This window comes from Rhinolophus sinicus, chromosome 4, assembly GCF_057876585.1.
Source record: "Rhinolophus sinicus isolate RSI-liver-muscle chromosome 4, RSI-T2T, whole genome shotgun sequence".
Classification (NCBI taxonomy): Eukaryota; Metazoa; Chordata; class Mammalia; order Chiroptera; family Rhinolophidae; genus Rhinolophus; species Rhinolophus sinicus.
Genome location: NC_142504.1, coordinates 102,963,068 through 102,976,414, shown reverse-complemented (window position 1 = coordinate 102,976,414; position 13,347 = coordinate 102,963,068). Strand labels below are relative to the sequence as shown.

At 39.2% G+C, this 13,347-nt stretch overlaps 1 protein-coding gene across 35 annotated transcripts in view; it reads left to right on the top strand.

The window, feature by feature from the left end:
- TCF4 (transcription factor 4) overlaps positions 1-13,347 on the top strand; it is a 345,979-nt gene that overhangs the window by 311,380 nt on the left and 21,252 nt on the right. For 30 of the 35 annotated variants that reach the window (XM_074339930.2, XM_019722107.3, XM_019722094.3 and 27 more), the window contains 2 exons: positions 1,287-1,363; positions 4,122-4,325. In XM_074339930.2, coding sequence (XP_074196031.1) covers positions 1,287-1,363; positions 4,122-4,325 — 281 coding nt within the window. The remainder of the gene's footprint in view (positions 1-1,286; positions 1,364-4,121; positions 4,326-13,347) is intronic. The other 5 variants (XM_088798011.1, XM_074339924.2, XM_074339921.2 and 2 more) reach the window with 1 other exon arrangement.

Genomic DNA, 13,347 nt, shown 5'->3' with positions numbered 1-13,347 from the left:
AACCACACCTAGCCAAGTGAGGCACGTGCTGAACGGTTCCGAGCAGAGAGAACTCCACGTTCCCCATTTCAAGCAAAACAGCTCTAATTTCATCTATTCTATGATTTGGGGGAAAAAAAATTCTGGAGTCTAATAAAGTTTAAGAACAACTATTTTAGTCTAATGCTCCACTTTTACAGATGAGTGTCCAAGGCCATGAAAGGGTACGTGACTTGCTGAGGTTATGTCAGTAGCAATATTGGAACTCGGACAGAATCGGATGCTCACTGTTCTGCCACTCCACTTCTAGCTTCATCAGGGGAGAGGAAAGTTACGCACAAATCATTCCAGAACACTCCCCGAATACCTGAGCAGTGTGCTGTCTCTGGAAGGCATAGAAGCAAGGCCTCTTTTGTGGGGTCCTGGTAATTCATTATGGAAGACCACACATTAATAAGAAATAACTTTATGAAGTTGTAAACATGGGGACAGGTTGCTATTTTCACCCTGATGGCTCTATTTATATATTCTGTCACTAAAAATAATTGAATAAAATATTCTGTTTTTATGTAGCATAAAAATACACATATATAAACACCCAGAAATGACAGGAAGAATGAGTTTTTTAAGTGCTAACTCTGTCGGGGCATGAGATTTCAGTGAGATCATATACAGATTTTTTTTTTCTCCTTTTTTGAATTATTTATTTTCTAACTTTTCTACATTGAGTGTGTACTATTTTAAATTTAAAAGTGAGAGGTTAGACATGTAATATTTATTACAGCGGGAATCTCTCTTTACCTTGAAGTTTAGTGAATCATAAAAAAATTATTTCTGGTTTTGTGGATCCCTGCCAACCAATCTTACTTCCTTAAAAAGTTTTTGAAGGCTTATTCCTTCTTAAGGATCATTTTAAAAACAAGTAGCAAAGCTGTTTTTCATGGATGAGAGAAACTGGCCTTGCATGAAGGTATAACTCAAAACGCCCATTTGCGCCCCTGCAAGTACCTTGTCTACAGAGTGATAGCTTTCTATCAAAGGAACACTTCTAGCTAATATCAGAATCAATTAAATATTCCCTCTTAGAAGGAAGCTTGAGAGAATTCTGAGTCTGCGTAAAGTCTTCATATTTTATATTAAAATGTTTTCCTTGCCCCAAAATTCTTGCATGGGAAGTTTGCATGTATTTACCTTATTGTCCAAATGGAAATCAACATTGCTGTTTCTAAAAGAACGATTTAAAATGTTAGTAAGAGTCTTTTTAAGATTATGTAGATCTCATTATAACTCCCATTGTACTATATCAGCAGGCACAGCTGTTTGGTCGAGAAACGGAGGACAGGCCTCATCATCTCCTAATTATGAAGGACCCTTACACTCCTTGGTAAGTCTCGTCTGCTAATCTCTGCTCTCGTTCTGTCTCCAGTTCATGCTCCAAGATTCTTATTTTCATTATAGGAACTTGAGATTGACATTAAGCCCACAAGTTTGGTTAAAGCCAGAGTTGTTAGACTTTGCTCGTTCTGTTTGTAGATTGTAACCCAGATAGTACGACAGTGTCTGGGCTCTAAAGATCTAGGACCAGATAAGAAGTTAAAAATCCTGGAAGGGTAATGGCCTCCTTCCCACCTTGGGGGACGATCCCTGTCAGTGATTACATAACTTCCCAGACCTGAGAGTGCTGCCATTCCAGCTAAGCTGCAGAGCCGGAACCCTTCAAGATGCTACGTATCTCTGCTTTCCAGAATAACAGGTTTATAAGAGTTTTCCCCTAACCTTGGAATAAGGAGCGTACTACTTCCTCCTTCACTACCATTCTCCTAGAAATCTAGTAGCATCATTAAAGCTCTGCTCTTCCAAATAGGGGATAGCTGAAAATTTGCATGGGTTTAACTAATGGTACAAATACTCACCTGATGATTTGGTGTATTACACTCTAGTCTTTCTCAGCTCACAGTGATGGGGCTGGAAATATGCATGAAACACCACTGCTCTATGCAGTTTCTAGACTGTGTGTGAATCCAATGGGGATGGGTAACAGCAAGGAGCCCTTCAGTTTTTCCAGGTTGAGGTTCCCTTTCTTTTCCCCGTATTCTGAGATGGAACATGGAAGAAGGTGTAGATTTATCTATCTACCTAATGTTATCATGTTAGCCATTCAGGGATTCCTTTCTTCCTTTCTGGCTTACTATTTAAATGAAGGAAAATCTAAAAATTAAACCCAAAGGTGTCTTTCCCCCTTGTTGCGCTCTCCCTTGCCATAGCGTGTGAGCCTTCCAGCTCTGCACGGTCGCCCATAAAGGCGACCACAACGCCAGACGTCATAGGCACAGCTTACGTCACGCAGTTAACCCGCAACCTACACCCAAGTCACCTGTGGTCGTTTTAAGTGTTCACCTCCTTCAGTTCGTCTCTGGGACCCATCTATCAAAACTGGGTTTTGTCCAGCTATAGAGCCATCAAGCTCTATAGGCTATAAGCTTCTAGTTGTGAACTACAGCTTCAGTCCTCTCGGAAGTACCACACGCAAGAAGGGTATTCACCGGTAGAGACTGCCCTCTGCACCAGGAAGCTGTGAGCCGAAAGGGTCATGGGCACATGTGTTATTTCTTCTCATGCTTACACGTGTGCACTTGGAAGTGGATATGTTCATTCCCATTTTTTCTAAATTAAGAAGCATAAACTCAAAGAAGTTAGTAACTTCTCCAAGGTCACATTAGTAGCCAAGCTCGGAGTTCAGGGGCGGTCCCTTAACACTGAAGCCCGTCGTGAATCAGAATGTTCCGTTCCATAGACTAACTATATTAGACACACATTCTTCCCGTCAGTGTAGAATAATTAGGAATTGTTTCTTCTCATGCAGTGTAGCCGGTTTAGTACAGCATCTGTTTGCACAGCCCATTGGAAATTAACGCAGATTGTAGCACCATTTAGTACAAAGAGGCATTGGATTTGAAGTCAAAAGACACAGAGTTCAACCCTGCCTTTACCATTTCGTGTCAGTGTAATGCTCACTAATCAATTCACTTAATTTCTTTGAGTCTCATTTGCACATCTATATGGAAGGGCTAATAATGTCTGCCCTGCTTTCCTTACACATGTACAATGAGGACCCAGTGGATGGTATATGTTCAAGAGCACACTAGAGAGCGTAATGCAGATGTTTATTTGATACAAACTTTATTGATCACCCTGAAAAAAACTTTATTGATCACCCTGAAAAAAAAGGAATACACGTTTACATTTCCTTTTTCTTCACCAAAAACTAGTGTAGGCCTTATCTAGTTGCATAAAATTAGGATCCTAATGGCTGGGATGAAAAAACAGGTCAGTTGGTTTTTTTAATTGTGTAATTTAATTGTATAAGGAAGTGAGTTCTATACTATAATAAGGACTTTGAAATCAATTAGAAGCCCCTGGTGAACATTAATTCAAATCTGTGATTTTTCAGTCTTGAAATCTCATACTACTGTGGTTGACAGAATTTTTGTAACTTTTTTTCTGTAACCATTTTGTGTCCCCACTCCCTTCTACACACACACACACACACACACACACACACACACACACAAGCTGGTGATAACGGAAAGCAAGAAATACCATTCAAAATTGAAATACTCAATAAGAAATTAGAGTCTGTGTGCATTTACCTGTCCCTGATTTGGTACTTAGCACTGCCTCATGTACCACAGAGGAGACCAAGAAAATATGCCTTCAAGAAGATAATTTAATTGGAAACTATAAACAGGTCACCTTTCTATTGTTAATTTTTTAAAACCTTTAACCAATGCCTGCCATAATGTTCCCTAAATTTAATAAGTGTTTTTTTTTTTTCCTAAAGCAAATCTAACTTGTCTTTCAGTCTAATGCCATATAGTATAGCATATATACATTATAATGTCCTGGAAGAATTACTGAATTTACTTTGTTCATGAAAAAGAACACTGTAATTTTAACATTTTTTTTTCACCAGCTTTCTAGGAAAGGACACTGTTTTTAATACCATTTTAAGGAAATAAACTTTATTGGAAACATATATTTAGAAACACAAAGTGTGGTTTGTGTCAACTCAAGTTTTACTGATATACCCTATGCATGCATTTCAAACTAAATCAAATTTCATGTCATTTATTAACCAACAGCAAAGCCGAATTGAAGATCGTCTAGAAAGACTGGATGACGCTATTCACGTTCTCCGGAACCATGCAGTAGGCCCATCCACAGCTATGCCTGGTGGCCATGGGGACATGCATGGGATCATTGGACCTTCTCATAACGGAGCAATGGGCGGTCTGGGCTCAGGGTATGGAACCGGTCTTCTTTCAGCCAACAGACATTCACTCATGGTAAGTGATAAAGTGTGTAGACCCTGTAAGTTACCATATAGAATTAGAATTTCAAGTATAAATACTAGAGTTGCTGGGCTTTTTTTTTTCTTTTTTAAACAGCTTTATTGAGCTGTAATTCACTTAACATACAACTCATCCATTTAAGGTTTACAGCTCAATGTTTTGTATAGTCACAGAGTTATGCAACCATCACCACAGTCTAATTTTAGAACATTTTTGCCCCCAGCAAAAAAAAAAAGAAATCTCCATTGCCTTTAGCAGCCCCTCTCCATGCTTCCTGCCCCCAACCCCTGGCAACTGCTGATCTACTGTTTCTCCCTATGGATTTGCCTTTTCTGGATATTTCCTATAAATGAAATCATACAATACAGAGTAGTCTTTCTGTCTTTCTTAACAGCACAATGTTTCCAAGGTTTATGCATGTTTTATCATATATCAAAGTGTCATTCATTTTTATTGACAAACAATATTCCATTTTATAGAGATACATTATATTTATCTGTCCATTAGGTGATGGATATTGGGGTTATTTCCACTCTTTGGCTATTATAAATAATGCTGCTAGGAACATTCGTGTGTAAGTTTTTGTGTGGACACATGTCTTTGTTTCAATTAAGTATATACCTAGGAGAACATTGCTGGGTCATCCCTGGTATTTTGAAGTCTTCATCTTGGTGACTTTGGCTAAAGAACCCAACTGATGCTCATGTTACATTGCTGACATTTCAGATGTTAATAGATTGAAAAAAATTGTTTCAATTAAAGAAACCATATCAATGTCTTTTGGTGCTGAGTTCGAGAGGCAGATATATATGGTGTATTTCTCCATCTAAATATATGGTGTGGGACTGTGTAATTTTAGTATACAGTAGTTTTACCACTACTTATTTATAAATCTTTGTCTCAATAATATTTAAGCAGATTTGTTCATGTTACAATTGGACAGTCTTGCCCATTACTTTAGGTAAGGATTTGGGAATGCATTCTTTTTTTTTTGGATGTGGATGATTATGAAGTTTCAGAGAATCTTCCTGACAGAATATTAAGTGATGACATTAATGAAGTGACCGAATAGATGGAGAATTTAATGTTGCTTGTGATTCTGTGTAATTGTGCTCCTTACAAACTCCTGCCTGGTCAGCAAACGCGTTAGTGTCCTGTTTGTACCTTACAGACTCTGAAAAAGTTGCTTGGAGAAGGTCTGTTTTCCATTATCACTGAAGTGTCTCTTGTTTAAAGATGATTCTGAAAGGAGAATGCAAAATAAGTACAGGTTATTTTGAGGTTCTTTGCTCAATAGTATTCTTCTGCCCTCTTTTCAATTTCTCTTAATAAAAGACTAAGAGTACCATCCTGAGTGGTGTATTATAGAAACCTGCAACCAATTTGAAACCAAAAATACTGGTTTATAAATAGAAGCAATGAACTCACTTCCAAACCGTGGAAAGATATTTTTGAATGCCAAAGTTAAATCATTTTTTTTTTCTTTTTTTCTTTTCCTTGACCTCTACCCTAAAAATTCATCATTGAGTAGAAATTGTTTGTCTATTCATGGCAGTTGCTAAGAGTTAACAAAAGGAAAATCTAGATTTTAATTTAGCGTGGCCTCAGGTAATGTGTTAAATACACTTGGGATGCATATAATATGAGATTTTAGTTTGTACAGCTCTTTTTTTTTTTATACTGCAATGTTTAAACAATACTGCTTTTAATTAAGAAATCTGGCTTTATTAAAAGCCAAATCTGTGACTTATAACCATTTCTGTATATCTGCTCTCAATCAAGAGAAAAATAGTTTAATTTCTGTAGCTGTGTTCGTTTTGCATATGTTAAACGGATGCAACACGCACCCAGGGCATTGCTTCAGAGCCAGTTTTTTCCATAAATATGTAAAGTTTGCTCTTAAATACCAGATGTAGGTTAAGTGGTTCTTTAAGATAATAAACTATACATAGATGCTGTTCGGAACTATTTGACCTTTGAATTGCCTCCTCTTTGAGGTCTGATTTAGAGGTGGGGTAGGAGGAAGAGACTAGAATCATCTTTGGAGATGGGAAGTTGGGCTGACCCAGGTGGAGCGGAAAGAGAAAGAATGGAGCAGAGCAATAGAAAGAGGGAAATAATTGGCCAATATTACACAGAAGTGTCTGATTTGATTTTGAAAAAAGAAAACCATGCAGAAGCAATAAAGCTGCTGGTTTTGCTGATGAGGAAAAGTTCTTGCCCACTCCTCTGAAGACATAATTCCATCGAGGACAACCACAGAGCCAGCCGGACAATAGAGCAGCTCCAAAGATGTGACATGGTTACAACCTGCTGCCTTGAAACCAAATGATGTTTTGCAGTCTTTCTCCTTTCTTCTCAAAAGTATTCATTGGGCCCCCGAATCCGAGCTCCTCATCCTGAAACTCTATAAAGTGGGTGAACGAGATGAGGTTGTCATTTCTTTCCTTCTGCAAACTGGTATGAATTTTCAAACAAAAATATAAGAACAAAGGAAATAGTTTTTGAATTTAGTCAGTCTGAAGTTAGCCTTTGACCATTTGATACATTCCACAATAAAAAGGAAGTTGAAGGGGAAGAGGAAAAAAAAAAAACCACCCCTCTTTCCCCTCAACAACAAAAAAAAATTCAAGGAGGATACTGGTAATGTTTTCCACATTTGAATTTTAATACATGAAACAGGCTGTAAAACTTTGGCCAGCTGCAGTAAATAAAGTAGCAGTGGGAGGTATGCACCGGAAACTTGGGCAGAACAGCGCTGGTGGGAGTTTCTTTCCCAACTACACACCTTCACTTGTTGTTCTGGAGTAAAAGCAAGTTGTACGGTAGTAACTTAACACCTATCCCCGGGCAGGTTTTGTTTTGAGCAAATCTCCTTTATAACCCTCCTTAATAGTTCATTCTGATTAAAGAATAGACAGCTTTGAATCCTCTTGACCTCTGTGCTCTTCTTGTTTCCTCTCTCCCCGCCTTCTGAAAATCAGAACAAAATGGCATGATAACTTGGAAGATGATATAAGCATTTCTTTCTGCAGCAGCTTGAAATCGTGGTGGGGAAAAAACCATGGTTCTGCCTGGGCTATTATGTTATCTCATTTAATTGCTAACATATTGTACTTAGCTTTTGATTCATAAAATGTTTTCCTTGGAGTTCTGAAGTAGGTCTTCCGTGATTCACCAAGTATCAGCGTAATGAGAGGGATTTTTTTCACAGCAGCCTGGCTCATAACACTGGAGTGAACGCTGTATACTTGTGAGCTTTCTAGATGATATTATTTGGCCTTGCTCTTTCCTGCACAAAAACCTTCACCAGCTTTTCATTATCTATAAGATAAAGACCAACTTTTTAACCTAGCTTATAAAGTCCCGTCACCGTTTACCAAAAGCCTTATGTTTAGTGATTCCAATATGCAAAACCTTTTCCAGCAATGCGATCTGTGCATATGCTCAGAATTTGCCCTGGATGTTCTTACTAGATAGATACACTTCTTTTGTATCCATCTGGATTGGCCTGCCCTACCCACTTTTCTCTGTACATCTCATCCCACCCATTCTCAAGGCTCTGACTCAAATTCTTCCTCTTCCAGGAAGCCTTCCCTTGCTACCTACACCAGTGATAATAATTTTCTTTTCTATACTCAGAGCGCTGTGAATCATACCATCGGCTAGATATTGATCTTACCCACTCATGTGGAGCTATGTATGTTTCGTCGGTGTGACTTTTACCTTCCAACTATGTTGTAAATTCCTTCAGTACCATGTATTACATTGTGTTTCCCTCCCAGTAAATAAATTATGAGTCAAAAGGGAAGGAAGGAAACTAATATTTTCTGAGCGCCTGACAACTTGCCAGCCCCAGTGCTAGGTGCATCATATACGTTGTCAGACAGTCTTTACAAGAGCCCAGTGAAGGTTACAATGTCCATTTTAGGTGCTGATTAAATGAGCCTTAAAAGGTTTGAGTAGTCTCAAGTCACGACCCTAGACTTAAACTCATACATTGGCTCCAAACGCCATGCTCTTTTTGACGACCAGGAGCATTCCCCAAAGATTATCTGTGGGCATACCTTGAAAGCATTAATTTTAGGTGGTAAAGAGCTTGTAATTTTCAAATCTCGGTAAATGTTTGTTGATGAAAGAAGTTTCCAAGTATCTGACTGTGAAGTTCCCAGACCAGTTCTCCACCCAAATGTGGAGGTAAAGAACTTTTCCTCCAGTGTGGTTGCATTCTAGATTAAAACCCACATTGTCTAAACACTTACTCTTAAATCAACATGTGTGTGCTAAGTGGCATGAGGTGTGAATTCTCCTTACTAAGGTTCTTGAAGTAATAAATTTTAAGCTATTTTTCCTACTATAATCACCCACTTTCCTAATAGAATCAAAGCAGAAACCTCTTACTGTGGGAGAATAAGGAAACAGCAGGGTTTGTCACTAACCTAGTCAGAAACTCTGACCTAGATATCATCTCTGTGCCTTCGATATCTCTGTGGTTAATCCTCATATGAAATCACTAGATTTTTTTTAATATATAAATTATTGAAATGGCAATTTTCCAAATATAATTCTCTCCATTATTCATTCAGTATTCACGTCCACAGACCTGAAAGAAAGCCTTGCAGATGACCTAATCTCCTCTTTTAACTGAATAAGAACAAAACCCACGTCAAAAATGCCTTCATGTGACTCTGTATGCGCTCCTAATTACTTGTCAGTAAAGCCAGTAAGGATAGGCTCATTTAGCTAAAGCCTCCTATACTATTAATATATAATATCAGTGTGGTTCCCAGATCCTTTTTGCTCAAAGTCCCATTTACTCATTTCAGAACCATTTATTAAGTGGTAACCAAATGCCAGGCTTTATGCAAAGAGGTGGCCTCTGCTCTTCAGGGGTTCACAGTCAAGTAGGAAAGGACAGACACATTTGAAAAGAACTTGCTGCAGCAGTAGCGTAGGCTCCCTCAGAGAGGGCAGACCCCCCCGCTCTGTTATCCAGGAGCGAAGGATCACATTGTCCCTTGGTCGAGGAGTAGTGATCTCAGCCCAGTTTCTCTCTTATCAACAGCATTTCTCGTTTGACAGGATTTAAAAGAATGTATAAGAAGAGCATTCATTAGGTGGAGAAGCACCTTTGCATTTAACTGACATTAAACATAGGAGAACTTTTAACCACAGAGGGCCTCGGACGATGATCAACTTAAGTTAGTTTTGCTGTCATAGCTCTTAAGATTTAGGACCGTTGAATTTTAGATTCTAAAAGCACCCCTGAAGTCATTGAGCCCATGGCCCTTATTTTACCGCTGAAGACTGAGGCCCAGAAGAGGAAAGTGACCCAAACATGGATACTCACTAATTAATGGCCAAGCTTTGATTAAAACACAGACAAGCAAGCGGTGAGACCAGCACTCTTTATACTAAATACCACACTGCTACAGCAAACTTACTCTCTAACCTAATACCATAGCGATTTCAAAACTGTGGCTGGTATTACACACCATTCTGTTACTCTGACTGCACTCACGGAACCCAAGAAAACTCTTCAGTGGCCCTTTGGCTGGCTCCTTGCCACGTGCTGCTGTTTAGCGCTGGCAGTCATGCTTGCCAATGAGAGGGAGTGATGGACAGTGATGTGGCATCTCGGGGAGCGCCAGTCTGTAGTCAGGCGAGTAGCACAAGTCAGAGAATTCTGTTTCTGTGTGGACCTCGCGACAAAGTGTGACCCATAGAGGCTTTACCATCTCCACTGGTGATGGTTTCCAGGGATTCGGAGTCCGTAAAATTCCATGTCTATTTTAGCACATACCTCATTTCTAAGCAGTTAGTTCCATAGCTTCTCATAGAACCTTAGAAGTCATCTCTGTCCGCATCCCCCCTGCAAATTCCCTGCCAAGTGGTCAACATGTCTCTACCGGCCTCCTGCCTTCAAGAGTGAATAGTTTGAAGTGATCAGAAAGCCCGTTGCCATCACATGTTAGATAATTCTCCCTCATGCCCCCCCCAAATTGGCTTCTCTGTGCGGTCCTCATTTTTCTGCCTGGAGGTACCCCTAAGTCAACCCAACAAGTACTTGAAAATTTTTCAGTTATTTGAAGACAGTCTATTCAATTTTTTTTTTTCTTCACACTAGACATTTATATCTTCAAATGTTTACCCGGTGAAAAAGTTTTTGACTCTGTGACTACCCAGTGCGTTCTCCCTAACCTATAAATGATACTTTTCTTTTCCTAGGACTTTTAGGTATGTAGACCCTCAAACTGAACAGAGTGCTCAAGGAATTACCAGGTTACTCTAGGGTGGATCTAGCACCAGACCCATTCAGTATATTACATCTTCATTAAAGGCCACCCAACAGGATCCTATGAGCTATTTTGTTGATGGCCTCATCATCCCGCTGACAAATACTGAACATACAATCAGCCGAAATCCACAAGCCACCCATTTCTCAACTCTCCTTGTGCACTTTTTGTGATACCAGTACAAAACTTCACGCAACACCTTTGAATTTCATACTTCAACCTTCAATCTCTTTCTAGTCTCAAGGTCTTTTTTAGGTCCTCATTCAGTCAAATATTCTGCCAGCTCTGTTGTTGGCCAGTTTGATGGGTGCCATTGATGCCGACATCAAAGCCACGAATAAAACTGTTGACCGGGGAGGACGTAGCGCAGAAAGCCTGAGGTTCTGTCCTGTGGAAGTTCCCTCTACGCTCATACCGTCCCCCTGCTCTTTGGGTTTAATAATGTCAACCAGTTATGACCACCTAATTTTTCTCTCGGCCAGTCTTCCTTTTCTCATTTTGTCCAGAGATTGCACTATCACAAGACTCCAGGCCTGCAGCAGTCCCATGAAGGAGGAAACGAGGTGTGTCCAGAAAGACTTGTTCTTGGTGGAACCAACCTGAGTTTGAGAGGTCACGGCCTCTGTTTCAGAGCACTTTGAAACTGTCTTTTAAATAGCCTGTCATAAACGTTCACCCAGGATCTTAGTCATCAATTTTATCTTTCTATAGCTACTATGTTGGTTTTTTTCCTCTTTCATTAAGATACGCTTATCTCGTGTTCCACCATGTCGCCTAATATCCACAATTATCAAATATTTTGAGAGCCGATTAGCATCCTCGATTGAAAGTTTTTAACTTATATCAATATGGTACTTTATTTTAAGAAAACGTAAAGAAAGAAAAAAACAGACAGAAAAAGGACTAAATAAGTTCTCTTTATTTTATTTTTGAAAACTTCCCCAGCTTTATTGAGGTATTATTTACATCTATCATGTGTAAGTTTGTGTACAATGTGATGATTTGATGTACTTACCTATTGCAAAATGTTCATCACAATATGATGCCTCCGTCCCTTCACATAATTACAGTTTTGTGTGTGAATTATCGTCACTGTGCTATACATTAGATCCTTAGAACTTATTCATCTTATAACTGGAAATTTATACCCTTTGACCAGTATCCCCACATTTCTCCCACCAGCCCCCAGCAGCCACCATTCTACTCCCTTATTCCTTTAAGTTTGTTTTTTTTAGATTCTGCAGGTAACTGATAACATGCAGTGTTTGTCTTTTTCTAACTTAAAGAAATCTTCTTAATCATAGATTAGTTGCAACACCTTCAGAATGCTTGAGCTCACCATTTGATGTTTGTGAATTAATTCAAGCAAAAATCAAGAGCTTTTGGCGACACCCATAGCAGGGTGACCGTTTACACTGCATTAGCAACCCCTCAGACAAGTGGTTGGGGCATGATGCGTGCCCAGGCCCCACAGCAGTCAGTCCAAATTAGGTACATCCCCGTCTTTTTCCCCACTGCCTATTTTATTCAAATTCAGGCCCTGTGACCTAGAACCAAGACAGTCTGTACTGGACCATCAGACCTCGAAGGCAATCTTTCTCCCTGTTTCTAGGGCAAGCCAAGCTTAGTTTGCTAATTTTTTCCCCCTAAAGTATGTGTTTAGCATCCTGGCATCAAGAACTTTAAATAAAAAACAAAAACTTGTTGTCTTCCCCACTTTTAAAATATAAATACATATTAAACACAGACTGTACAACCTCATTGTATTTTTCTTTGCTTTCTTCTTAAATAGTAGAGGGAAAGCTAGTAGACCCTTTTAATCACCATAGGTTTTCATTGAACTTTTACTGACGACAGGAACACAATGCTAAATTTGTATCCATAATTTTAAAAAGGCACATCCCTTTCATTAAGAAAAATATTATTACCCTTGTTTTCTCAAAAAAGAAGATTTGAGGGGTGGGAATATTTTTGTACATATTAGAAAATGCACCATTGTTCCATCATTGGGTGCTTCCTAAATTTCTGATCCTGCGGGCCTCTGACTCTGGGCCAGTGATAACTCAGGTGTGTGCCCAACTATAACGTAAAAATGGAATTATGAAGTGACCTAAGAAGCGATTCAGGGAAGGGTGGATGAACATTATCCAGCTACAGAAGGTGTCACTGAGTGCATAGTGGAGTCTGTGTAGGAGTTGGACCTTTAGATATAGGCTTGAAAGCACATGATAGTGCCATAGAATAAACAGGATTTAAAAAAAAAATGCAGAAAACAGTGGCTCGTGTGTGCATGAGTGAAGGTTAGAAAGTTGCCTGATGGTACCCAGCCCTCGCAGTGCCCAACCAGGGCTGCACTGGGCGAAAAGCCCCTCCTCAAAGCACAGCAGCTCCAGCAATTGGCTCGAATATTTCACATGAGAGTCCACAGGAAGAGCGAGCGTTCATGTATATTTTTTACATCCAAATTAAATTAACTCATGGAATTTTCCACCCTGAGGAATTAAAGTAGCAGCTCATGAAGTAATTCAGTTATGTCATTCATACCAAAACAGAAAATACTGGAGCAACTTGGCACTTAAAAATCAAGACCAGTGTTTGGTCATTTTATATTTTTTCGAAATCTGTGGTCATTAGCGTTATTTTAACTTTTATTGTGGCTGTAAATTTTTCAAATCAAAAGTTTCTTAATTGCTTAGAAAACAGAAGTGTAAAAATGGGTT